General features: G+C 37.0%; 1 protein-coding gene across 1 annotated transcript in view; it reads left to right on the forward strand.

Moving 5' to 3' along the window:
• Positions 1-22,456, forward strand: part of LOC143619390 (ATP-dependent DNA helicase Q-like 4A) — a 37,119-nt gene that overhangs the window by 13,053 nt on the left and 1,610 nt on the right. The window contains exons 2-21 of the mRNA XM_077091334.1: positions 12,785-12,964; positions 13,348-13,405; positions 13,710-14,117; positions 14,515-14,673; positions 14,769-14,896; positions 15,828-16,221; positions 17,206-17,337; positions 17,439-17,525; positions 17,603-17,730; positions 17,949-18,069; positions 18,167-18,318; positions 18,732-18,867; positions 19,171-19,294; positions 19,912-19,982; positions 20,076-20,144; positions 20,846-20,971; positions 21,056-21,214; positions 21,898-21,978; positions 22,057-22,218; positions 22,296-22,351. Of these exons, the coding sequence (XP_076947449.1) occupies positions 12,785-12,964; positions 13,348-13,405; positions 13,710-14,117; positions 14,515-14,673; positions 14,769-14,896; positions 15,828-16,221; positions 17,206-17,337; positions 17,439-17,525; positions 17,603-17,730; positions 17,949-18,069; positions 18,167-18,318; positions 18,732-18,867; positions 19,171-19,294; positions 19,912-19,982; positions 20,076-20,144; positions 20,846-20,971; positions 21,056-21,214; positions 21,898-21,978; positions 22,057-22,218; positions 22,296-22,351 (2,931 nt within the window). The remainder of the gene's footprint in view (positions 1-12,784; positions 12,965-13,347; positions 13,406-13,709; positions 14,118-14,514; positions 14,674-14,768; positions 14,897-15,827; positions 16,222-17,205; positions 17,338-17,438; positions 17,526-17,602; positions 17,731-17,948; positions 18,070-18,166; positions 18,319-18,731; positions 18,868-19,170; positions 19,295-19,911; positions 19,983-20,075; positions 20,145-20,845; positions 20,972-21,055; positions 21,215-21,897; positions 21,979-22,056; positions 22,219-22,295; positions 22,352-22,456) is intronic.

A 22,456-nucleotide genomic window follows, 5' to 3' on the forward strand; every position in this document is an offset into this window, starting at 1 on the left:
GTTCCTATGGCTTTATTGCAAATCAACCATAAACTAGTCAAAAACACACAGTATATGACCTAACAGAATCATATTATATGACAGACAATTACCAAGGAAATTGTGAAACAATAAAATTCACCAAACAATCCTAAACACACATATGTATCGAATGAGAAAAACAAGAAACCTCTTACTTAATCATAAACCATAACAAAAGCAAAGTCCAAACTAAAATCCAACGTCAACAAAAGTTCATCATAAACCTAGGTGGTATAAGGGTTTAGCCAACAACCATACTCAAGAACAAATCAAAATAAATAAATTCAAATAATGAATTCATAACGAAAACAAATAAATTCAAACCGAATAATAAGAATATCTAGATGAGTAGGTGTTGAACCCAAAAGCTCTCTACTCGAACCAACTGCTTTCTTCCTCTTTTTCCTCTTTTTTTTGCGTCTGCCTCCCCTCTGTTTTTCAAATAATATGTGACGGTGAATGTGGGATTCTTTTTGGTCTCCCAATTCTGCCCCCCCAAACCTCTTCACGGATCCCCATTTATAATGTTTCCATCCCATGTTAAACCTACACCCTAGCTTGCTTTTTACGTAACAATTACCGACACTCCTACTGCTCAAAGGCCACATGAATTTGTTGGATTCTCTTATATGTTCAGCTCCTTTGTTCGGCCCACTGTAAAAGTCCATATGAAACTAATTTAGTCATTTATAACCCAATTATTAATATTAATTGATTTTATTATTATACCACTATAACTCTACATTTAATTTATAACCTTAAAGATGATAAACTAAAACCATTACTAATAATAACAAAATTAGCAATAATAATTGTAATATATAATATTTATTTTACTTTCAATTCTTTGGTCTTAAGTTTAGCAAAAGTGCTCCATTTTAGCTTATAGTCTCTATAAACCATTAAACTCACATATGAGCCAACAAAGAATGTATTTATTAAGAATCTAGCTCAAAAGTACTTAAAAAAATGTAGGAAATATTTATATAATAATATGTATATTGTAGACCATATCAGTGAGGTAAAGAAAATCGGTGGATCTGGTTTGCATCTTTATCTATATGGAGTTGTAACGTGTGAATCAAAGAAATTACCAATTTTGACCCATTACCTAGCCGCTTTGAACCACTCATCTTGCCTACTGTTAGTAAAATGATGCGCTTGGGCCGGATTTTATTGCAAGCAATGCTAGATCAGTTGATCTGTTGTAACTTTGCTGCAAGAAATCCAAGAAATTTATCAGAGGGAGACTATGTTTCAAGTAATGGATAATATGAAATTTAAAACAAGGTAGAAGGTAACAAAATGTTAAATGCATGTCTAAAATTTGTGTACTTTCATTACACTGTGTGCTTCTTCCACCATCTTCATTCCTTATTTTGTAAACCCCAATATTGTCATTTCTCAATTTGACCTGTCGGAGATAGTAAATGACACAAAACGACCCATTCTTCTCTAATATATTTATTTTCAAGTTAGTAATTTTTACCTTGCTTCTATCCAGTGATACAGAAGAAACACTGACCAGCGCGAAGAGTCAAAGGATGAGAAAAGTAAGAATTATACAAATGAATATGACAAAAAGGATTATGAGGACCAGGTATTAGTTATGATTACAAATAATTACTATTATCATTGCTAATCTAATCTTTTCTTTTGACTTAAGAGATATATAAAGTTGAGCAGAGTTTATAAATTGTATCTATTTGACTTAGTACTTAATTAGAGATATATAATCATACAATACAACTCAAATTAACCATTTTTTTTATTTAGGAGATGACTTTTGAATAATATTCAAAGGTTAATGACGAAAAGAGAAAAACTTAATTAAAACTTGAAATTAAAGAAAGGAAGGCGGAAGCTGACAAAGAGCTTGTATCCATGCAACAACTATCCAACAAGACCAGTGATGACATCTGTAGAAACGTGAAATGAATCTGACCTGACCCATGACGATGTTTCCACGGACTTCGAGATGAACGAACCACGACTTGCTTGCTTCTGCTCCGACCGCTGCTGTGATCAGCTGTGACTTTTGGGGGTGTGGAGGTGACCGCTAAGAAATCCAGAGGATCTCTTGTTCACAGACACAAAAATATGGTGGTGGCTCTTATTGAGCTGTTTGCCAACCCTTGATAAGGAGGTGGAGACCTCCTTATATAGGGAGCCTCATGGTCACCATCATGGTACCCTAATGGGCCTAGCCCAGTTAGGGTTACCTCCACAAAACCCCCTCAGCCCAAAAACAAATGTATTAGCCCATATAATAAGATAAGCCCAAAACACAATAAATTAGGGTTCTTAGTACTATACCCCGACAAGCCCCCCAAGTCCAGTGTTGCTCCTAGGCGTGCAAGCGTTTAGGTGGAGCACTGGACTTTATAAGGTGTGCTAGATCGTGAGGCGGTTTCTTCCCTTTTCTTCGGCCTTGTCTTTGAGTTTTGGGAGGTTTTCTCCATGATGGTGACATGTTGTGATCCTTATGATGATGATGGTGCACTAGTATGAATAAGATATAGCACGCATCATAATAATATTGGCGCGGGGCCTGATAATAAAGCTTGCGCGCGAGGCGACTTATGAGCTATAATAATAACAAAAGCCTGCGCGCGAAGCGACTTACGAGCTGAGAATAATAAAAGCCTGCGCGCGAGGCGACTTACGAGCTGAGAGTAATAAAGCTGGCGCGTGCGGCGACTTACGAGCTAAGAGTAATAAAGCTTGGCGCGCGCGGCGACTTACGAGCTTGTAGAATAATGAGAGCCTGCGCGCATGGCGACTTACGAGCTGTAATAATAAAGAAGCTGGCGCGCGAGGCGACTTACGAGCTTGTAGAATAATGAAGCTGGCGCGCGAGGCGACTTACGAGCTTGTAGAATAATGAAGCTGGCGCGCAAGGCGACTTACGAGCTTGTAGAATAATGAAGCTGGCGCGCAAGGCGACTTACGAGCTGTAAAATAATAAAGCTGGCGCGTGAGGCGACTTACAAGCTTGTAGAATAATGAGAGCCTGCGCGCATTGCGACTTACGAGCTTGTAATAATAAAGAAACTGGCGCGCGAGGCGACTTACGAGCTTGTAGAATAATGAAACTGGCGCGCAAGGCGACTTACGAGCTGTAAAATAATAAAGCTGGCGCGTGAGGCGACTTACGAGCTTGTAGAATAATGAGAGCCTGCGCGCATTGCGACTTACGAGCTGTAATAATGATGATAATGACTGGCCAAGGGCCTCTTCTGCGCAGGATGACTATTCCGGCTTGTCTTCAAAATAATAATGGAGGCACAAACGGCCAGATAATAATAATGATGTCACAGGTGCTTGCGCGGCTCGTGGCCGAACCTTTTAGTATGGCGCGTAGCCATATGGGTTTATGAGCATTCCACCCTTGGCGCGAGGCCTGTGGGTCTATGAGCATTCCACCCTTGGCGCGAGGCCTGTGGGTCTATGAGCATTCCACCCTTGGCGCGAGGCCTGTGGGTCTATGAGCATTCCACCCTTGGCGCGAGGCCTGTGGGTCTATGAGCATTCCACCCTTGGCGCGAGGCCTGTGGGTCTATGAGCATTCCACCCTTGGCGCGAGGCCTGTGGGTCTATGAGCATTCCACCCTTGGCGCGAGGCCTGTGGGTCTATGAGCATTCCACCCTTGGCGCGAGGCCTGTGGGTCTATGAGCATTCCACCCTTGGCGCGAGGCCTGTGGGTCTATGAGCATTCCACCCTTGGCGCGAGGCCTGTGGGTCTATGTATTCCACCCTCGGCGCGAGGCCTGTGGGTCTGAGTATTCCACCCTTGGCGCGAGGCCTGTGGGTTTATGAGTATTCCACCCTTGGCGCGAGGCCTGTGGGTTTAAGAGGATTCCCAACTTTTAAGTTTGAGCTAAGCCTCATATTTTTGGGCTAAGGCCCTGACGTTTTAGAGTTAAGACTCGTCAACGCGTTTGAGCTTGAAGCTCGCGTATGTATGTTTTACTTCGTTGTATTTTTAGTTTGATGTCAATATAATGTTGTCATATTGCTCAAATTAATAAAAGGAAGTGTGAAACATGTATGCAAAAACATGTATGCGGTGGCGCGAATGCAAACCGCTGTGGCGAAGAGTGATCGCCGGGAGCGCGCATGCGGAATCCGAAGTTGATCCGCGGTGGCGCGCATGATCTAGAGATTTTGAATGCGTGAGCATCTGTGATGTGTGAGCATGCGTGATGCGTGAGCATGCTTGATGTTTGAGCATGCTTGATGCCTGAGCATGCTTGATGTCTGAGCATGCTTGATGCCTGAGCATGCTTGATGTCTGAGCATGCTTGATGCGTGAGTATGCTTGATGCGTGAGCATACTTAGATGTTTGAGCATGCTTGATGCTTGAGCATGCTTGATGTTTGAGCATGCTTGATGCTTGAGCATGCTTGATGTTTGAGCATTCTTGATGCGTGAGCATGCTTGTCGCGCGCTCGGTGCCTGCGCGCATGTTTGAGCATGCTTGATGTTTGAGCATCGATGCGTGAGCATGCTTGATGCTTGAGCATGCTTGATGCTTGAGCATGCTTGATGTTTGAGCATGCTTGTCGCGCGCTCGGTGCCTGCGCGCATGTTTGAGCATGCTTGATGTTTGAGCATCGATGCGTGAGCATGCTTGATGCTTGAGCATGCTTGATGCTTGAGCATCGATGCGTGAGCATGCTTGATGCTTGAGCATGCTTGATGCTTGAGCATGCTTGATGTTTGAGCATCGATGCGTGAGCATGCTTGATGCTTGAGCATGCTTGATGTTTGAGCATGCTTGATGCGTGAGCATGCTTGTCGCGCGCTCGGTGCCTGCGCGCATGTTTGAGCATGCTTGATGCGTGAGCATCGATGCGTGAGCATACTTAGATGTTTGAGCATGCTTGATGTTTGAGCATGCTTGACGCGTGAGCGAACCCAGATCTGATTCAGCACAGATATGAGGGTTTTCCCCAAAATATCGGGTATTTCTTCCTGTGTACTTCCAGATCATTGTTCAGATCCGATAGCATTTCTTCTTGTGTTTTTCTTCCAACAGATCTGATAGTATTTCCAGATCTGGAAATATTTTTTAGATCTACGGAAGAACATATCTGAGAGAAGAAATCGTAGATCTGAGATATCGATGAACAGATCTGGAATATTGATGAACAGATCTGAGATATTGATGAACAGATCTGGAATATTGATCCGTATATCTGAGATCTTGATGAACAGATCCGTAGATCTGATGAACAGATCCGTAGATCTGAGATGCTGATGGACAGATCGGAGGGCCGAAACGAGAAGCGAAGTGTGGATCATTGCCGTCCCACGGATGGCGCCAAATGTAGAAACGTGAAATGAATCTGACCTGACCCATGACGATGTTTCCACGGACTTCGAGATGAACGAACCACGACTTGCTTGCTTCTGCTCCGACCGCTGCTGTGATCTGCTGTGACTTTTGGGGGTGTGGAGGTGACCGCTAAGAAATCCAGAGGATCTCTTGTTCACAGACACAAAAATATGGTGGTGGCTCTTATTGAGCTGTTTGCCAACCCTTGATAAGGAGGTGGAGACCTCCTTATATAGGGAGCCTCATGGCCACCATCATGGTACCCTAATGGGCCTAGCCCAGTTAGGGTTACCTCCACAAAACCCCCTCAGCCCAAAAACAAATGTATTAGCCCATATAATAAAATAAGCCCAAAACACAATAAATTAGGGTTCTTAGTACTATACCCCGACAACATCTTTGTTAAATTGGTGACTAATTTATCTATTAATAAAAATATCTTATTTATTTAAAGTTACATTTTGCAAGCATTATAATTTTTTTTTCTTTTATAAAGTATTGTATTATGGATTCATTTGGTGGTATGAATAATAAAAAGTCTATATGAGACTTTGAATTGCTTGAGAGATTGCTTACAAAGTCATATTAGTTGTTTTATATTTAATTTAATATCCTAAAACCATTTCCTTCGTCTTCACTCTTCACCGGAAATTTACACAGTTCACCGCCGGAACTTTTTGAAGTTTCTGTTTCACTTATCTTCAGGTTAACTGCTCTAGTAGATGCATTTTGAAGGGTCAAGCTACCAAAAAAGTTACTCCTACGGATATACAGGTTAACGTAAGCTTGGCCACCGGAGGACCCCCTTGACCCTCCTGTGGTTCCGTCCGTGGAAGAGAAGGTGTGGGATTAGGGTGAGATTTGCAAAAAAAAAAAAGAGGTAAAGAACGGTGGTGGTGGTTTCCGGCAGCGATGAAGTGGCCGCTGAAAACTTTCAGAAGAATTTGGCCGGAAGTTGGTCGGAAAATATGATGTGCTTTTGAAAACTTTCAGAAGAATTGAGCTTGGCCGGAAGTTGGTCGGAAGAATTGAGTTTGGCCGGAAAATATGATGTGCTTTTGAAAACTTTCAGAAGAATTGAGCTTGGCCGGAAGTTGGTCGGAAGAATTGAGTTTGGCCGGAAAATATGATATGCTTTTAGAAGAATTAAGTTATGATTTTAATATAACTTCATACTTTTTTGATTAATTTTTTTATTAGTTAAAAGTTTTTATATTAGTTAAAAATTGTTTCTGGAAGGGAGAAAGAGACATACCTGTGTGAAGCCATAAGGTCATAATCCACCATAACTGAGTAATTGTGGTGACTGCATGGTTATTTAAAAAAGACAGCAATCACAAAAAACCATTGGTTATAACTAGAGATGGCCAAAAAAACCGGTTGGGGAACCGGTTTACCGGTTTAAACCGGAAACTGGTTTTTACGAAAACCGGTTTTTTAAAAACCGGTTTGACCGGTTTAGAAACCGCCGGTTCGTCTTTCGGTTACAAGTTCTAGATCCAAAACCGGTTAACGAACCGGTTAATGGAAAAACCGGTTTTTTTATTAACCGGTTATGGAAAAACCGGTTAACCGGTTTATAAAAAAACCGGTTTTTTTTATTAACCGGTTATGGAAAAACCGGTTAACCGGTTTATAAAAAACCGGTTTATAACGGCTATATGACCGTTTTTTTTGTTTTTGGACCGTTTTTTTTTTTTTTTTACCATTTTACCCCCACAAACATCTATATATAGTTTAGGTTGGGTATTGGTTAGATCACACTCGATTATACAACTCCAAACGCTCTAAACGTTTATTTCATACGCGATTATTTTGTTATCTCACGCTCAATTATACCACATTACCACTCCATACGCTCTTATTTCGTAGTCGTTTATTTCATACTCGAGTATACCACTCTTATTTCGTAGTCGATTATCATGGCCTCCCAAAGTGCTGCTTCATCCGTCAACATGGGTGCCTCGAACACGGGAGAAACGGTCGTTCGGGTCATCCCCACGAAACGAAACCATGATGTTTGGCAACATTTCGACCTATGCGAAATGTCTAACGGTAGCTAAAAAGCTCGATGCAAACATTGTTTGAAGTTTTATGGCAAAGATGCAAACTCCACTTTAAAAGCGCATGTACAAAGGCCCTTTTGCAAGGCCTTGAAGGACGAATCGGGAAGTAGTTCGCAGCCGGATATGACGAATCAAGGAGCGGTGTTTACGTACGACGTTGAAGCGGTACGTCAACAGTTTTCAAACTTTGTGATTCAACAAACACTTCCTTTCAACCACTTCGACAACCCTCGATTCACGGAGATGATGCAAAACTATGTTCAACCACGCTACCAACACGTAAGTCGTTCGACCCTTAGAAGAGATTGTCTTAAAGCATGGAAAAACGCTAAATCCGAACTAATTTCATACTTTTCAAACTTACAAACTGGTGTAAACTTAACAACGGATGTGTGGTCGGTACCTCATGGTTCGCCCGACTCATACATTTGTGTGACGGCTCATTGGGTTGACCCCGAGTCGTGGCAAATGATGAAACGAACCGTTGCGTTTCAATTGTTTGATTACCCGCACACGGGTAGAAATATTTTTCAAATCTTGGATAAAGTCATTCGACAATACAAGATTGAACATAAAATCTTTTCAATTTCGTTTGATAACGCGTCCAACAATACGGCCGCGGTTGGCCATTTAAAATTAAAGTATAAACCTATTTGTGATGGAGCGTTTTTTCATAGCCGATGCATTGCACATATTATCAACTTGGCCGTGCAAGATGGGTTAAACGTGATCGAAACGCAAAGAAACAATTTTAAAAGAATGTTACGAGATGTTTTTAGCAACAATAAAACATTTTCAAGATACAAAAAATTTTGTGTAGAAGCTAATTGTCAATGGTTGGGGCCAAATTGGGATTGTCCAACAAGATGGAACTCGACTTGTAATATGTTTGAGAAAGCCATCCAACAAAAAGAATCATTAATTGCGTTTCATCAAATTTTGTCAAGTAGGGGTAAATGTGCACCGTACGATCCTAGAAACTGGTTATTGATTGAGATCGTTACGGAGGTCCTTCAAATTTTTAAATCTTGCACAACTAGTTTATCCGGGGTTTACTATCCAACAAGCCCCATTGCTTTACCAAAAATTGCTGTCATGTGCACAAAGTTGAGTGAACTTCATTGTAGGGGTGCACCTTATTTTGATATGGGTGTAAAAATGAAAGAAAAATTTAGAAAATATTTTCAAGAACTACCCGCTGTTTTGACATGTGCTGCTGCGTTAAACCCTTGCATCAATGTTGGTGGTGTTGAAACTTTAATAGAAAAAATTTGTGATGAGCTAGGGTTAAACGACGATCAAAACCCCTATTATAGCCAAACTTTAAAGAATGCTTTCAACACCACCTTGTCAAACATGTATGATGTCTACCTTACAAAATACGGGTCGTCTTCCCAAATTCATGACTCGTTAAGAGCTGTTGCCCAATTCCAATCCCAAACCGACCTTGAAATGGGGATGTACTACATGATTTGGGAAGACGCCGGTAAACGTCAAAAGGTAAACACCCCAAGCAGTGAACTTGGAAGGTATGGTGGTACCAACTTTGTGAAACACATGACTCCGGATGAATTTAGAAGTCTTGATTTGCTGGCTTGGTGGAGAGGTAAGGAGGATGAGTTTCCGATCCTCGCCGCCATGGCCAAAGATTTACTAACGGTCCAAGCTTCCACGGTAGCTTCGGAGTCTGCTTTTTCTGTTTCTGGCAGGGTTATATCGATTAGGAGGACTCGACTCACTGCACCAGCTATAGAGATGTCGATTTGCTACAAGGATTACTTGGACTCTTTAGATAGGGCACAACATCAACGCTCACTCGAGGGGGAAATGGAGTATGAAGCGGGCTTGTATGAAGACGAGGTCAATGAAGGACACACTCAACCAATGACCGACGAAGAAGCCGCGTACGACGATTACCTAAGAAATAGCTCGGGATCGGGTAGCGAAGAAAATTAGTTAAATAAACAGCAAACATGGAGGCAAATCATGAGTAAGAAACAGCAAGTTGTTCATGTAATCGTGTCTAAGCATTCTTTTTCCTAATATGTGCTCTTATTTACTTGTTGATTTGGATTTTTCTAATTTAGTTAAAGAAACAGCAAACATGGAGACAAATCATGAACAAACTGCGATTGGGAACAACAGGAGCATCTGCTAGTTCACGATTTAATGTTTGTATTTTTGAGTTAAATCATGAACAACAGTTCTTGGCAGAGATTTCTTCAGTGTTAATGATTTAATGTTTGTATTTTTGAGTTACGAATATGCGATAACGATTTAATGTTTGTATTTTTAATGTAAAAACTATAAATGAAAGTTATGTGTTTTTAATCTTTGGTTTCTTGAAAACACATTCACCAACACACACTCATACTCATATTCCAAGCAAAGAACCCTAACAACGAAAGCAAAGAATGGCTTCGGTCAGTCCGTTTTGCCTTGTAGTTACCGTTTTGCCTTGTAGTTACCGGTTTGTTTATACTGTGAAAAAATAATGGTCTTCATTAAGTACAAAATATAAAAAACAAATATTCGTATTTGAAACCGCAAAATTTAAAAAAAAAAAAAAAACCGGTTAATAAAAAAAACCGGTTAATAAAAAAACCGGTTTATTAACCGGTTCTAACCGGTTTCTAAACCGGTCCTAACCGGTTAGACCGGTTAGGGTTTTGACAGCAAAAAACCGGTTATTAACCGGTCCGGTTATTAACCGAACCGGTTTTTTTCCGGGCCAAAAAAACCGGTCCGGTTAATAACCGAACCGGTTTTTTTAAAAAAACCGGTTTGTGCACCTCTAGTTATAACCCTTGGACAATTCATGATGAGTTTTTATATTTTTAGCAGGTCAGCTCATTAAACATACGGACTCATTATACCAGGTCACCTCATGTTCAATTTAGTTTTTTTTTTCTTTCTTTCTTTTTTTTTTTTTGTCAAAAAGGACCATTTCTGGGCAAGAGTATATCATGAAAATGGTCGACTTTCTTGGTCAATCTGGAATTCATTGTCAAATTGTTGACATCTGATTTCTTGATCGTAAGGATATTGTGGTCAATAAGGAATTTTACGTGTGAAAGCTACCTTGATCATTTACAAACTTACTATCAATTTTGACTTTTGTGTGATCAAAATTGGACTTAGGCAATAACTAAGTGGGAAAATAGTACACTTAGTTGGTTTATGAATGGTATCATATCACCTAGCAAAACGAGGACGTGCGTAAAAACACAAAACCACCCGTGCATCAGCCTGTGCTGCTAAAAAATTGTTAATATTTAATAACCTACTATTTATTTATATTCATACAAAATCATACATACATTATACCTGGTGATGTACAAATAAACAAACACATAGTAGCAAGAACATGTTATATCAAGAACACAAAGACAAATGCATACAAATAATCAAACCGTTTAATTTTAATGTGCAATAGAAACAAACACCAAGATAAACAATAAACATATACAAACATATCTTATATATCTAAAGTCCCAAACACTAAACATACATAAGGACGAATAAAGACATAAATATTTTAGATGTTTGCTAACCAAAAAATAAACACACCTATGATTAACTTATTATTAAGCTAGAATAAACTACATGTATCTACAGTTTTCACGCTCTTTTTTGTTCACTTTAGATTTTTTGGTTCTTCACAAAGCACAAAACCGAACCAAAACTGTTATTTTGGATTTTCAAAAAATCAAAAGCAAACTGTCATTTTTTAATTTGGTTTGATTTTTTTTTATTTCATGTTAGTTTTATATGTTTGTACACACCCGCGGTTAAAGGGAAACAAACATTCTTTTTACATTTTTATTTTATATTTCATGTCTAAGTTAATAAGTTGTACATACATTTCTTATTTTCCATGCCTTATGTCTAAGTTAATAAGTATCGATTGGGTCACTTGGAGGCACCGTATTGATCCTTGAATTTTGTTTATTATTATTTTTTTTGTTTTAGTTCAGATACCGTGACAAACATAACAAAAACCGAACGACTTCGCGTAGCACTGCATTTTGTTTTAATTTTGGTACCATAAACAATGTGACTGAAATCAGGCAAATTTGCGTAGACTCACCGCCTCTAGCTTCCGAGATCGACAATGTTTGGACCTTCCCAACGCCTGAGTGTTACCAACTAACGCCACTCAATTGATCCACCTCAAAATTTATACGTTTTTGTTTTATTTTTGGTTTTTAGTTCCCGTATCATAACGCACTTAATCGAAACCGACCGAATATGCATCGACTTATCGCCCCTCAACGCTCGGGACCAACAAAGTTTGAGTTTATCATCGCCTGAGTTTTACCAAGCTGCCAAGCGCAACTCGCCGGGTATAACCCTGGTACACTAATAAAAATGTAACCAAAGCTTACACAATACAAATTCGTAAAAATCGCGCTTAATATCCCGCCATTCAACACCAATCTTCCATTTCAAACACACACACACACACACACACACACACCGCCACCGTAATCGCCGCCGCCGCCGGACTATCGTTCTCTTACTGAACCAATTGATCTTACAGCGGTTAATTTCTTCTCTCTAATCCTATTTATATGCTATTAGGTCCTATTGTAGCTTCAATATCCCCAAATTTGTCAGTGTTAGTTGCCGTATTGTAGAAATGATTGTTGTTACGTTTAGCTTTAGATGTTAATTTGCTACTTTATTATTGAGGAGGATTGATTAGGGCTTTAATCGGAGTAGTAATGTAATATGAATGTAGTTGACCAAATTATTAGGATTTTAAATGATGTTGTTGAAATGTTGTCTACGCTTAATTCGCTTTCAACATCATTACAATAGTTAGAGCATCACTAGCGCAACGCACCTATTCTTGTCGCAAATGGTGCCATGTGAGCACCTTTGGAGATGCTCTTAGCCAAGTGTAAGCTGGTTAAGCTCAGTGGCTACTTTTGCTCTCAAGTTGCTAGTTCCTTGAAGTTAAATACTGTTTTTTATGCTGTTCGAAATTTGATTCAGCATCTATAAAGTATCAACTGGCTAGTTCTCTTTACAGTGATGCTTCTAATTATTTCTACATATAAACTTTTGAAGCACACCAAAGATACAGATGTTTGCTCATGCATGTTGTACTTACGCTTGTCATATGTGGTGTGTTTTTATAGGCATTCTTCGCAAGTGGCATCAAAGGTTGTCTATTATGTTTTATCTGTTGAAATACCAGATGGTGGAACTTACTTTTCAGTAGATGAACATGTTAGCAATTGACAGAGGCAAACCACATGAGGCAAGAATCCTTGTTGCTTTAATATTTGTAACTCTGTTTAATTTTCTGTTCCTAACTTTTTGTTTCATGTTTGTTGAATATTTAGTAGTAACAATTTTGGTGGTGGTTTTAAACATGTGGACAAGTTGAAGAGGGATAATTGGTCTCAACATGCCAAAACGCATGATAATTTTTCAAACCAAGATAAATTCTTGAAATCCAGTTTTGTTTTCTCCCTGCCAACACAAAAACCTTGTGTTGAAGGAGCGATGGCAGCATCTTTAAGGTATGTTTTTTGTTATCTACTGAAGTTAATTTTGTTGCATATGTTAGTTTTTTTTGGGACAAACTGCATATATAATTTATTTGCAGAAACATGTCTTGCTTAATTTTGTATTGCGCGCTTTCATGTAGTTTTGTACACTTTTTGCTCACTTCTAGTGGTTTCAGATGGTTCCTGCTATTGGTTGTACTTTGGTCTTTTCACACCCAATTTTTTATACTACATTGTATAATCTGTACAATATCTTGGTGATGTTATCCACCCGTTTCACATATTTGTTAGTTTTATGAGCTATTTACAGACATAGACTCATCATCTCTTTAGAAAGTTTAGCATTTCATTTATTTTAGAACGGAGTGTTTTACTTTTTGTTTTCTTTGTTGCAGATCGTTGTCTTGCCAGTTTCAAAATGTTACAAACTCACAAAGTCCACTTGCTGACAAGGTAAAACATGTTTCCAAAACGCACATCCTTCAGCACTCATTCTTTGATGCCTTTATGTTTTCTTTTCACTATTAAGTCCTCTAGATAAGTAATTCATACTCAACTTTAAAGAAATTTTAGTGTTGCATTTCTGTTCATGTTATTCTTAAGAAAAATTGATTGCCACGTTAAGAAAGAATATGTTTTTTAAGATTTGGTTTCATTTAATCTTCTGCTCCTTAATAGTCGGAAAATGTTCTCAGTGTATCTATAGATTAACTTATGATATGGAGCTGGAGCATTCTAATATATAAGCTTTTGACAGGCTTGGCAAGCTTTTTCAAACCTCAAACTATCTTCAAGAAACTATATTAAACCTGGTAAAAGCCGACCAGTAGCTAATAATAATGGCGGTACTGCTGTTTTTCAAGATGGTAGAAGACCTACTCAACAGTTCTCCTCTGTAAATAACAAAAATTTGGGGCGAAAGCAAGCAGACCATTCTAATGAGATCAATATTCCACACAGTGAGCCAAGGCCTATGCCCAGTCGGTTTGCACCAGCTGCCACTTATGCATCAAGTTCCACTGGTGCTGGTTATAGAAATACGAACAGCTCATGCAACAATGCCATAAATTCAGGCCACAGTTACACCACAAATGCAAGCCACTTTAAAGGGTTTGGGGAGACTCATTCTATTGGTATTGATGATGATGATGATGATATTCTCCAGGTAATTTATGCTACTAGATTAATAATTCTTGAATTGGACACTTTTGCACTCGAAAGTAGAGATGGGAAAATGGAGGGCTGGGTTGAACTGCAAAAAGTCTTTTGGTCCAAATTTGTCTTATTTGTAAATAATTAAGTGTTAATTATGATTTGTGAAAACAATATTGTTACACTAATAATCTACACTTTGAATAGAACGACTTGTATCCATTGAATACAAACATATGGAGACTCTTAGGCCATGTGATTCGTTCTTTTTTAGCTATTTGTTTTATTTGATCTGTTTGAGATAAAACACAACTCAAATTGGCCCATTCATAATCTGTTTTAAGCGATTGTTTACATTTGAAGTATCTAACAACAGGTTTCTTTCACCATGAATTAACTTCAAATTTCAGAATATCGATTTGGATCAAATAGTTTCCCAACACTACCAATCAGCAGGCACGCCTCATTCATCAATTCCTGTCACTCCAGCTGTAAACAATAGCAATGCAAGACATGATGGCACAAGTTTGCCCTTAGAACTGTGTGTGGAATGCACTCATGGCTTTAAGGCAAGCCAATACTTACTACTTACTATAACCATTAAATATTTAGTATCATGTTAATTTGTGGCATACCTTATGAATAACTTCTGAAATTGGTTCAGTTAGGACTTTGTCCTGAAGCTTCAGACCATTTGCAAATAATGAAGGACATGCTCATTTCCATATCAAATGATTTGCTTGACAATGCTGACCTGGACTCCGGTCAAATAGAAAAGCTTCGTCAAGATAGGTATCTTTCCCTCACTAGTCTATCTTTTAAAAAGGAAGATAAAGCCTTATTTTCAGTTTTATATTCCTGATCTATGAGAAATCAGGTATTTTCAGTTTCTAAATTGTTTTATTTTAAGATTTAGTTAATACCTATAACCTGGTTTTAAAAAGCACATACGATCCGACGCGTTTTGATCCCAAAAGCCGATGCACTAACGTATGCAAGGAGTTCGTTATTAAAAAAAATAACGAAGCTTCGTTATTTTTCGGCTCCTAAGTCCCAAAGCTTCGTTTTTAGTAGGATTGGCTTTGCTATTCAAAAGGGGGTTGCGGTGCAGCTTGTTGCCCGTTTGCCTGCCACTTTATTGTAATCGTTTTGAGTTTGATGAGAAATAGCAAGGCTATCTAAAAAAAATACTAAAGTTTTGTATAGATAACATAACATTTGAACCTGTTAAACTTTTAACACCTAAAACATAAGATATTCTCATCATCTTTGGTCATATTTGTTCAATAAATGGTCTAAGTTGTTCAGATGCTAAAACTTATTGCACAGTTGATGGTCTGATTTGTTCAATCAGATTGAAAAACTCAAACCCACTGCAATTGACGGTCCAATTTATTTGAATACTGGTCAACTGCAAAAGCTACTGCATCACGCATAAGATCGCATCAAACCATATCATGTGAGGTGCCATTATGCGCTCCTGATCTGTACCTTTTAATATGAAAGGCTGTGATAATATTTGTAATCATATTTAACGCAAAAAGTGGTGGTGGGAAAATGCCCTTTTATATTGGAGTCATTTAAAATGACAACATGATGCCCACATATTTTGCATTCAATTTTTTCTTTTCCTCTCTGTATTTGCTTAAATTATTAGTTGCATCTGAATTGACAAGATTATAAGACATGCTATCTGATAATTGTTTGATTGGTTTAATCATAGGCTAATGTTGAATAAACAAATTCAACAGCTTGAGAAATATCTCCAATCTAGTTCAGTTACAGAGAAAGGATCCAAATCAAGCTTAACTTCTGCTCACACTACCACCACAAGAGCTTTTCAGTATGAAAGTCCTCCTACACTCGCTTCTAGGGTTGATCCCATCAGACTTGATAATCAGTTTTACATGAATAACGACGCAGATGGGCCTAATAGATGGAATTCACCATCGGTATCATATTCCTCAGCTGGTAACATTAATATTAATATTAATATATCCTCAGCTCCTGTGGAGAGAGAACCATACATCCCAAAGTATGTGGAAGTCAATTACATTGAAGGTTCAGATAACAAAAACTGGAGCAAGCGGGATTTTCCATGGACCAAAGAGTTGGAGGTATGTGGTACTAAACTGGAACTAGTATTTGAGAATAGAGCAAGTTACACTTTTAGTCTTTTAGCCTTTAGGTGTATATAACAAGTTTCAGGTTTCGTCCTTAAACTAAGGATATGACAGAAATTGTTCTTTGTGTTCAAATTTGTTTACACGCTTCGTCTTTTTCAATAGTGGTTGTTCATTTTTTCCATTAAGTCTAGTCATGTGCCTTGCACATGAGGGCATTTTGGTCATGTGCTTTAGAAAGACAAATTTTAGTTTTTGTAAAATTCACTTTAGTTTCACTTTTTTAAATTTGTATTTGTAAGGCACATGATCAAAATGCCCTCATGTATAAGGCACATGACTGGACTTAACAAACCAAATTAATGCCCGTTAAACAAATCTGAACTGTTTGGTAGGAAGTTTGTTTACGTTCGTGTTAAATGAACGAACATGGACAAAGGTCTAGTTCGTCTTGATGTTTTTGTGAACGTTCGGTATTTTGTTCATTTGTTTACGTTCATATGTGTTTGTTTATGCTTGTTCTTAAGCTCATTCATTTTAGTTTGTTTTATGTAAGTTTTTTTATATTTTTAAATTTTTATTTCAGTATTCTTCACATTTAAATTTTTATGTTTTATATCTAGTTTGTTAGTATAACATTTGAACAGTAAACCCTAGAACTCACATAAACTCCCTGGATGCTTCCTCCTTTTCATTTACATGCGTTTGTGTTTTTAACGTTCATTTATTACTAATAGAGTTGATGAACGCACACAAACAAATTTATTTTCTTAACAAACATGAACGCGGAATTTCGTTCGATTATATGTTTGTGAATTGTTTCTTTGTTTGATGAAAGCTAAATGAATGAACACAAACAAGGTCTCATTTGGTTCGGTACTTTGGTCTGTTTACAGCCCTACACACTTCTATATAAACATATAGATATAGTTATATTTTTGGGTGATAAACTGATAATCATCCGTTGGCTCACCTCAGGTTAACAATAAGAAGGTGTTTGGTAATCACTCATTCAGACCTAACCAAAGAGAGATTATTAATGCAACAATGAGTGGACATGATGTTTTTGTTTTAATGCCAACTGGTGGTGGAAAAAGTTTGACCTATCAGGTAGTTTTTGCTAATTAGTTTCTTATAATGATTAAATATTTTTGTTTCTGGAGTTTGTATTCTTTGTTTTGAACATTTGAACAATGTTGGTTTTATTTCAGCTCCCTGCTCTTATCTATCCTGGTATAACATTAGTAGTCTCACCACTTGTTTCACTCATCCAAGATCAAATAATGCATCTCTTGCAGGTATGCGTTTAATTTTTTTCTGTAAGCATTTTTTTTAACATTTCTCTCTTGGGTATTAAATGCAAAAGATAATGTAGGCAAACATTCCTGCTGCTTACTTAAGTGCAAATATGGAGTGGACTGAGCAACAAGAGATTCTAAGAGAGCTTGCTTCTGAATACAGTAATTACAGGCTGCTATATGTGACTCCAGAGAAAATTGCAAAGTGAGTTCTTGTTTTCAATAAATTGTTAATGAAATTTCACTCATTAAGTCGTTTATACTATGCAAATTTTACTGAATTCATAATTATATACCATTTTATATACCATCTTACAACTGCAAGCAAGTCTATTATTAAAGAAAGACAAGCGAAAATATAGATATAATTTAAAGATTTTTTCTATGTTTCTAACTATAAAATTAATCCATACGTGAGTGCAGAAGTGATTTTTTGCTGCGACAATTGGAAAACTTGCACGCACGAGAATTGTTAAATAGAATTGTCATTGATGAAGCACATTGTGTGAGCCAATGGGGCCATGATTTCAGGCCAGATTATCAGGTGACGCCTTTTGGCTGCTCAATATTATTTACAATGCACCAAACTTTGAAGTATTTATAAGTTTTTAAACAATAATACCAGTTTTGGCTATTTACAGGGTCTTGGTATTTTGAAGCAAAAGTTTCCAACAGTACCAGTTTTGGCTTTAACCGCAACTGCTACAGCTAGTGTCAAGGAAGATGTTGTGCAGGCTCTTGGTCTGGTTGACTGTATTATTTTTAGGCAGAGTTTTAACCGTCCAAATCTAAGGTATGATTTAAGTCTAGATAATGCATTATTATGAAGTCGGTAATCGGTGTCAAGGTGGTACTTCAACCCATTTACAAATGGGCTGATTTTGGTTATGTTGTATCTCTAACGGTTCAAAGGAGTTAAACTAAAAGATTTAACCAAAAGGTGTGAGCCGGTCAACCAAGTCATCCACAATTTATTGAAGTTCACATAACCTTCTAAAATGTTTTATTAAAAGAACCGTGATTTTTCTAGTAATATATATACATATATATATACATATATATATATTGTAAGATTTATTAGTTTAATGCTTTAGTAATTTATAAATACAAAAGTGTTTGTGGGTCGACCCAAGGGCCCAACCTGACTCATCAATTTTGCCAGTTTGTATACAGCGTGTTAACTTTCTAATTATGCTAATATTGCAGGTTTTTGGTTTCCGCGAAGACGAAAAAATGTATGGAGGATATTGATGGCTATATCAAGAAATTCCATTTTGATCAATGTGGAATCATCTATTGTCTTTCGAGGATGGACTGTGAAAAAGTGGCTGAGCGGTTGCAGGTTCCGTGTTTTACATTATTTTGATTATAGATTTAACATTATTTTGCCAATAAAGTTTATATTTGAGGTGGCAGTCTCTACATGTTTACCTACAAATGGGTTGATATGGGCTATGCTTTTTAACAGGTCAAACTGTTTAAGCTAAAAGATACAATAAAGAAAATGGGTATAAGTGTAATGGGTTGATATGGGCTATGCTTTTTAACAGGTCAAACTGTTTAAGCTAAAAGATACAATAAAGAAAATGGGTATAAGTGTGAACTGCTCAATCTTGATTTTATATTTAGAGATACATTTTTGCAGGAGTGTGGGCATAAAGCAGCATTTTACCATGCTTCTATGGACCCTGAGGAACGTGCATGGGTTCAAAAGCAGTGGAGTAAAGATGAGATCAATATAATATGTGCCACTGTGGCATTTGGAATGGGTATGATGCAGTTTTATTTACTAGTTAGATGCGTAATAGAAAAATGAGCGGGCTGGGTAACCAGTCAAAGCAGGCCATTCTTTTGTACAAGTAGGGCGTGTGAACAAAACATGAACGGGGCATGTTTATGTTATTCAACTTTAACTGCACATGAATACTCGACAGATTTAATTTTGTCCATGTTCGTTAGTTAAAAATTTAAACGAACAGTTCACGGATGTAAACGAAAACAAAGGAACACAAGCAAACATAATTGAACAAACAAAAAGGCTTTTAATTTAAAGTCTAAATTAAAAATTAAAAACATAACATATATGCATATATATGTGAAAATTTCTATCAATATGTAGACGAACATAAATCTTGTTTGTTCTTTTAATAAAACTAAAAAAAAAATATTTTGTTCATGTATGTACATTAATTAAATAAACAAACATGAACGAAATTCCTGCCAAATGGTTTTCGAATAGTTCAGTGAATGCTCAGTTTGTTTACAGGCCTAGGTACATGTAAAAACAGGTTGGGTCAGCTAGGAAACATTTTTTTCTCAAAGATTTATATTATTTATAAATTATTGGGACAAATTTGTTGTGTGACCCATTCATAAATTATTTCAGGAATCAACAAACCAGATGTTCGATTTGTCATTCATCATTCTCTTCCTAAATCAATCGAGGGCTACCACCAAGTATTCTTTATTAATTAATTAATTTTTTTTTTCATATACTGAAGTAATGTGTTAATTTAACAATGAGCTATATACTCTTTAACTGTATTGTAGGAGTGTGGGCGTGCAGGTAGAGATGGTCAAATTGCTTCATGTGTGTTGTATTACAGTTATAGCGATTATGTAAGTTATATCTAAAAATATTATTTTCCTGTTCATCATTATATAGTCCAGAGTTTAAAGTCAGCTGTCAGTTATTTGGTAAAGCAAATAGGCTTATAAGCCAAGCAAACGAACACGAATGGAGCATGTTCGTGTTCCTTTATTTAACTTGAACAGACAAACGATCAAACACAAATAATTTATCTAACAGTGTTTTTTGTTCGTGTTCGTCTGTTAAGAAATGAACTTGTTTGTGTTCGTTTATGTTCCTTTGTTAACTGTATAAACAAAGGGTTCACGAACATAAACGAACAAACATAAGTGAACATAGATAAATGAACATAAGTGAGTTAAAACCAACTAAAAGTAAATGTGAACAACAGTGCCTTGGGGCTACAACGTTTTTAAAACTATATCAAGCTGTAATGGGCCGAGAAAATTAAATTAATATATTAACGAACTTAAACAAGCGTAAACTAAATGAACGTAAACAAACAAGCATAAACGAGTTTAAATGAATGAACAAGACAATGTTTTGATGTTCAGTTGTTTATTAACTAAATGAACATAAGCAAACTTTTCGCCAAACAGTTCACGACTAGTTCACTGAACGTTCAGTTTGTTTATAGACCTAAATGCTAATACATATATTATATAGTTAATGTACACATAAATTTTTATATGTACTATTAATGACGGCCATATTTTTTTTTGTATTGAAGATTCGAGTCAAGTATATGCTTAGTAATGGGGTTGGAGAGCAAAGCTCCTTTACATATGGTCAACCTCGTACAGGTTCTTCAAATTCAGGAAGGGTGGAAACAAATTCTGAAAACCTTTTAAGAATGGTACTAAGTTATTATCATTGTAGCATATATTGATAAATGGTATTTGTATTATTTGCTTACGACAATTAATACTTTTTTTTACAGGTCAGTTACTGTGAAAATGATGTTGACTGCAGACGCTTTTTACAACTTGTTCATTTTGGGGAAAAGTTTGATTCCTTCAACTGTAAAAAAACATGTGATAATTGTATGAACGCTCGGACTCTTGTGGACAAGGATGTTACTCTGATAGCAAAACAATTGGTTAGGATCATATGTTGTTTTATCTTTAACTTTATTTTGCAACATTAGAAACTTGGTGGGCCAGGCGGGTAGGGGTGTAAACAAGCCAAGCCGAGCCAAGCCCCAAGCTCGGCTCGTTTAACTTACTAGAGCTCGAGCTTGGCTCGTTTCGAGTTCTATTTCTAAAGCCCGAGCTTACTTCAAGCCCAAGCTTGGCTCTTGCTCGACATATTTGTTATTTATTAATTAATTTGTGTACATTTATGATAGTATTATATGCATGTGTATTAGTTTTTGGTTTTATATGTAGCATAATATATATTATATAGTTATTTTTATCATATATTTTAGTTACATTAGTATTTAATATATCATATAAATAATGGAATCACGAGCCATTCAGAGCTCAATAAGTGTAGCTCGAGCTTGTGCTCGTTCATTAAACAATCTTATTTTTAGGCTCAAGCTTAGGGCTTGTTTAAGCTTGGCTCAATTTGTGCGTTTAGCAAGCCCATTTTGAGTAGCTTACGAGCGCTTGGCTCGTTTACATATGTTCATGTGGGTTGGGTAATTGGGAGAACCCAAAGACATTTTCTTTTCAATTTTTTGTAAATAGTTAGCTTAGCAAATATAATCACAAATTCTAATAATATATTTTTTAAATAGAAGGAAGTGGAAGGTTTAATCAACTTATTCATATGCAGGTTGAATTAGTGAAATCAGTCAAACAGCAATTCTCATCATCTCACATTTTGGATGTCTACAGAGGCTCCATGAGCCAAATTGTAATCCTCACTTGTTATTATACTTCATTTTCATGTGCTTTTAATCATCTTTTCAACTAAATACTTACGAAAATGCAGGTTAAAAGAAACAAACACAATTTATTAAGCTTACACAGTGCTGGGAAACATATAGCTAAAGGGGAAGCATCACGTGTTCTTCGTCATCTTGTTGTTGAAGAGATCCTTGTGGAGGATGTAAAGAAAAGTGACCTTTATGGATCCACATCGTCGGTTTTGAAAGTAAGGTTTGTTTATTGAAATAGTAATCAGTTTTAATATGGTTCTGTTCAGATGCAATTTGTTCCGTTTGTCTGTAGGTAAATGAAAGAAAGGCTGGTAATTTACTTGCGGGTCGGCAGTCCATAACTTTAAGGTACTTAATTTCTTTCTCTTGACATTGTTTTTAAACATTGTTTTACATTCTAGTAGTTTTTGTTTAACAGCCTACCAACTTGATTACCACGTTTACAACTTGGTT

The sequence above is a fragment of the Bidens hawaiensis genome, unplaced genomic scaffold (genome assembly GCF_021521415.1).
Source record: "Bidens hawaiensis isolate Kalapana, Puna unplaced genomic scaffold, B.hawaiensis_p1.1 tig00002438_1, whole genome shotgun sequence".
NCBI classification, from domain to species: domain Eukaryota; kingdom Viridiplantae; phylum Streptophyta; class Magnoliopsida; order Asterales; family Asteraceae; genus Bidens; species Bidens hawaiensis.